This window comes from Mytilus californianus, unplaced genomic scaffold, assembly GCF_021869535.1.
Source record: "Mytilus californianus isolate M0D057914Y unplaced genomic scaffold, xbMytCali1.0.p SCAF_1, whole genome shotgun sequence".
NCBI lineage: Eukaryota > Metazoa > Mollusca > Bivalvia > Mytilida > Mytilidae > Mytilus > Mytilus californianus.
In genome coordinates, this window is record NW_026262581.1 from 92,878,746 (window position 1) to 92,884,745 (window position 6,000).

The 6,000-nt window shown below is 30.6% G+C and overlaps 1 protein-coding gene across 1 annotated transcript in view; it reads right to left on the reverse strand.

Moving 5' to 3' along the window:
• LOC127726327 (F-box DNA helicase 1-like) overlaps window positions 1-5,790 on the reverse strand; it is a 28,538-nt gene extending 22,748 nt beyond the window's left edge. The window contains exons 1-3 of the mRNA XM_052233656.1: window positions 3,883-5,790; window positions 2,657-2,784; window positions 201-324 (exon numbers count right to left, since the gene is read on the reverse strand). Of these exons, the coding sequence (XP_052089616.1) occupies window positions 201-324; window positions 2,657-2,784; window positions 3,883-5,235 (1,605 nt within the window). The 5' untranslated portion in view covers window positions 5,236-5,790. The remainder of the gene's footprint in view (window positions 1-200; window positions 325-2,656; window positions 2,785-3,882) is intronic.
• Window positions 5,791-6,000: the final 210 nt, after the last annotated feature.

Sequence of the window (6,000 nt, forward strand, 5' to 3'; positions counted from 1 at the left end):
AAGATATTTTACTTACATCAATATCCTTGTATAACTGGTCTTATAGAAAAATATCTTTCTGAGTAAGGTTTTTGCTACTATCTAATATACAAACAAGATCTCAGAAATAAGGTTATTTGACAGTTTTTGCATAAAGGATCAATGAAAATGTATACAAAAAGATATTAAAATATTCAAAGTAGATACTACTATATACATACTTCATTTAATAAACAGTCTGTTAGTCTTTCCTTCATTAAAGCCTTGGCCCAATTATATTTTGAATGTTTCTCTAAACATTGAATTATATTTCCTGCTGTAATAGGTTTGAATTTCTTCATGTATCTGTAAAAATACTCAAAATGGATGAATCTGAAGCACACTGTATAACATTTCCTGGTATTCAAGTATTTCATTTACAACTCTCCTTACATCTTCGCTAGCATTGTAATCACAAATGTTGGCTTAATCTGCCATGGGTGGAGAGGAGGGGACTGGATCGTAACCCTTGGCTAGCGAAGATGCTTTCCTTATTAATCAAAAATGTTGAAAACAATAGTAGCCCAGCTCAAATTTTAGAATTAGTCCATTTCTAAACTCTGTTTTAGATACATGTACAGAAAAATATGGATATTCTTTGTTCTAAATTCAGACAGATAATGTATTTTGACAAATTGTGTATGAATGTTATTTGCTCACATTGATTATGTTATGATAATGACCTTTCAAGAATGATTACCCCTTAAATATGAACACTGACCAACAACCAACACATTTTTTAATATAAAAAAAAATCACCGGACAGAAAATTGAACATACATGTATTAATGGGTTAGACACTCATAACAATCAAGCGGATTATGTTGGGAAACATATTTCAAGGCTTTCAAGTTGAACTTATTCTAATATACCACATCTGAAGTTAACTTTTAACTATAAAAATTACAATGAACTGTTGGGTAATGAACAACCAAAATAAGAAAGTATCCAGAATTATACTTTAAAGCTAGAAATTGCAAAGTTATCATATGCAAAAATGCATATACACATGTAGTACTTATTAAATTAACAATTCAAAGTAATCAAAGATTAATTCTTTTAAATTTGGAAAAACTTTTGTTTTTTTTTATAATGAAAATTGACAATTTCATCAAACTTCTAAGCTTATAAAGGAAAGGACAGACTATTTACATTTATAGTTCTTTTCTGATCTTTTGGTAAATACATCTATATGCATAGCATGTCACTTTTAGAAATATTGATAATTATCTGAAACAACAAGCATTCTGAGAGTATTGCATGGCAATATATAGTCCCCTACCAGTTAAAAATTCATTGTAATGGAAAGAAATTCTAACTTGATCTATATCTTGTCATGGTGTATTTAACTACATAAAAACATCAAGTCAATATCTTCAATCATGACGAAAAAAACTGTCCAAAGACCATAACTCTGCACAAAATCACCAGACCGGAACAAAATTCGAACTTGATCTGTAACTTGTCATGATTAAACTATATACTAATTATCAAATCATTATCTTCAAGAATGACAAAAAAAAAGTGTGGAAAACTGATTATTCAAGTGAATTTACATATGACCTGGGCGATGATATTCGTTAAATTTATCCCTCGCTAACACTCAGGATAAATTTAGATATCATGGCCGAGGCCATGTGTAAATTTCCAACAAATCTATGGCTTCCATGAATTATTTCTTAAATGAAATATATCCTTTATCAAAAATAGATTATTATCTAAATAAAAGAGTTCACTTCATCCAAACAAATTTTTAATATATAGCATTCAGAAAATTAGTTTTTACAGAATCAATAACAAACAAACCTACCACTAAATTCTTCAAACAATTTACCAAAGAAAAGGGAACAAATCCAAAATGTCATTTATCATTACATTTGTAATAAAAATATCTTTTAAAGATCTTTTAAAATATGAGTTATTTCCCTTTGAACAGAAATCTAGTAATTGATAAGTATTTTGTCAAAAATTTAATTCTAGGGAAAGGGCTTTTACTGAACAAGGAGAAAAGCTAAAATCGTGAAAATTGAACTTGGCCTGTAACTTGTCATGATAAAACAATACACCAAATATCAAATCAATATCTTCAAGCATGAAGAAAAAAAGTCTGGAAAACTGATTTGCCGGACTGACAGATGGACAGACAGACAGACAGACAGACGGACAGAGTGCAAACCTAAAGTCCCCTTCGACTTCGTCGGTAGGGGACTAAAAACTGACATCAAATTACTAGCAACATTTTGTTCTACATATTCAAAATGTTGTATTTTATATGCTTTAAGGTGCAATAGCCAAAGGCTACAATCATAATAAAAAATCTGCTTTAATGTGCAATGTTTTGAAAATCACTAATATTTCATTAGCATTTACAATTTTGTCAATGATGCTCAATACTAAAACATTGTACTAAATATATGATCAAATACAGAAGGGGAAATCTCAAACAGAATACCAGATACAGCTATTTAAAATTAAACAGATATTTTTATTCAATGTTTTTACATGTGTGTGACTTATTTTAACAATAATAAGCTTTTCCCGTGTTAATTATATATATAAGTAAATATTCATAACTACTCTAAATATCAGCACAACAATGTTAAATCTGCAAATATATATATAAGACTAGAATTCATACCTGATAAGACCAGTTAAGAAATCAACAAATTTATTCATTTTTTCATCTACTAATATGCTTTTAATTTCTGTCATAGCTCCTGGCAGCCCTTTCTTCAACCGGTTATATTTCTTCTTCCATGGAACAAACTGGAAAGTACATCAATAGTTATATAGATCTTATTTTCAATTCCTAGTTAAATGTTGTATATAAATTGAAGTTCTAAACTCAAATGTTTTTGAGATTTGCCAATGTTCTCCAAAATCTTTATACATGTAAAAGCATACATTGTACTGAATATTGTAATCAGTTTATACAATGTATATATTTTTTTGACAAGGAAATTAGTTTTTTCTTATAAATACTGCAATAAACACTATGCAGTTTAGTCTGGTAATCATGGAAATATCCTGTCATAATTTAGTAGACCTTACATCAAATATACAGAAAACAGATTTAGAAGACTAAAGAAATACATTTGGTGTAACCACACTTAATAATCAAAACCGCTAGTACATGTATTACAAAGTACATTTTGTAATTACGAGTTTATTCAGAAATCCATTGTAAGACTTAGAGAGTAAGGTGATTTAATGTTCAATACAAAGTATTCAACAGTAACTTTTAATAAACAGCTGCGCCATGAGCACATGATACGCCCGTCACGTTTTCAAAGAAAGTTCAATAAGTTGAATAACTTCTCAATGTCATATCCAAAATTTATAAATAACTAAAGGGAGGTTATCTTAACAGATATAAATTAGTCACCAAAGTTTAATGAAAATTGCTCAAAGCACTTTAAGGATATTGTCCGAAAACTGGAAAATCCCCCTTTTTTTAATGAATAAAACCCCATAACTAGTAAACGTAAAATCTGAAATTTATAAAAAATGAAAGGGAGCTCACTTCAATAGATATAAACAATTCACCAAAGTTTCATGCAAATTGGTTAAAGCGTTTTTGAGTTAATATCCGACATGATGCGACGGACGGACAACAGTATACCATAATATGTCCCGTAAACGGGCGTATAAAAAAATAAAATACTAAAAAAAATTTCAACATGCCAAAGAGATGATAAATTCAACATGTTAACTACATTGTTGCAGGAACTTTTATATTTTTATACATGTATTTGCAAATAAAAAACATAATCAATCATTATTGTATATATACATGATATATGCATGCATATATGTGAACATGTAAAATAAATCATCAAAAATGTAAAGTGATGAATAACTTACTCTTTCTGAAGAAATTATGTGACTCCATCTCATACAGACTCTATTACTGTTTAGGCAAAGATCTAGCATAGGAAGCTGAGCAAAGATTATTTCTAAGAGTTCATCTGGTAAGCTGTCAAAGTAGTCAATTTGTGGTATTTCTTGTCCTGGTTGTGAGCTTAATGAAGACCCTAATAACCCATATTTTTCAGATGCCAAATCAACAACAGTACACAAAATGTCATCATCTTCAGAGCTGATATTACCAGGGCTAAATTTTGTACTTTGTTTTAATGCTATAACCCTTGAGTTTATCTTTTTAACACTGTTTCTTCTATTGCTTTTTGAGTTCAATTTCTTGCTCTTGTTCTGTGCAGTCTTGTTTGATTGATAATGTTTTTGTCCTTCAAACAGCTGTTTCACAGCTGAATTGTTTCCTATATCAACTTTACTTTTCTGTGACTTTTGTGAATTAGAAGGACTGTCATCACTTATATAAATATTTGAAGATCCCTGAAGTTTTTTTATTGGAGAATACATCTTAACAGGAGTACCATAACTGATTTGTTCAGATTTCTCAGGTGTTGAAACAGGACTGTCTGAAACAACAATATGTGAGCTCGTGACTTGTGCATCTGATTTATTAGAATCATTTCTTTTATTACAGGATGAAGATGCACCAAAGAAAGTTGTAATTGATTTCTGTCTTGAATCAATATTTACTGAAGTCTTGGACTTTTTCCTAGGAGAAACAGCTGCTGTAAAAGAAGTTGATGGTTTCATATCAAAATGGGATGAAAGATCTGGACTTTCATTGTGCAATTTTGCAGCTGATGTAAATCCACCAAAATGTCCAGATTTAAAACTTGATGTTAATCCACTTTTATATGACAAGTTATTAATCTCTCCACCAACATCGTTTGAATTGATTTTACATGTGTTAGGCCCAAAAGAATATTTTGCATTCTGAAGAGCAGTTGAATTTCTGTTTGTGTGATATCGTGGTGCTAAATGATGAAGATTGATATCTGTGTTTGGAAGTTGGCTGCCAGCTGGATTTGTTAAAATTTTCCCACCATGATCAGGAGAATCTGCAAATTTCTGGCACATGTCTGATGTCATATGGATTTTACGCCGCTTTGGTTGTGTGGGTACAAAATAGTCAAGAGAATCTTCATCTTCATTGATGCATTTAACAGAATTTATATTATTGATGGTGGTTCTAGGAGAGGTTTGATATTTACGTGTAGGTGAAAGAGTGGATACATTTTGTTTACTCTCTGAACTAGTAGTAATATTATGTTGGGGGGTCTCTGAATACTCGTTGTTTATGATTTTGTTGCTGTTATAGCCAATATATCCTTTATTACTCATATCTGGAATGTTACAGGTATTTGCCTAGGCAATGATAACGTTCAGCTTTCAATATTGCGTTTCAGTTTTCAATTTTGAAACGTCCACCATTTTTCCAGGTTGTACTAAAAACCAGTGCAATGTCGGAACTATTCCGGAAAAATACTTATCTGTCTCCACTGGCCTGGCATCCTGACCAAACCTCCTCTTCGCGTCAGTCTACCGTCGAGCAATGAGCCAGGATCCCAGACTAGTCTCACGGATAAAATATAGATCAAACTTTTGTCAAGCGACAAATTAGTCTCGGTAAAATGTGTCTGGATGGACACAAATTGCGAGTATAAAAAGTACATGGTTAAACAAATTACTCAGTGTATTTGGTTCAAGGTAAAAATGTACAGGTCCTAAATTTGACTAGGCCCCGGAAATCCATTGTTCTGAAGGAAAGTCATTAAAATTTAAACAATTGAGTCTTTCGTTTGGTATTGTTATGTTTAAATATTTTTTGGTTGGTGCACATTTATCTTTCAAACATATCCAAAATATGTTTATTCAGTTTTTTAAATAATTTCTTTATATGACTTATTTTCCTACCAAAATTGATAACAAGGAATTCATCATGTTTGTTGCTAGGAAACCCCAGTTTCATTAATTTACTACTAAAATATTCATTATAAAAGCTTTAAATAATACAAAGGTCACGGTGATTGAATATTGAAGTGTCATTAATTTGCACTGAGAATTGATAACTTGAACTTTTATTGTAACTAACGAATTTGAATGTTT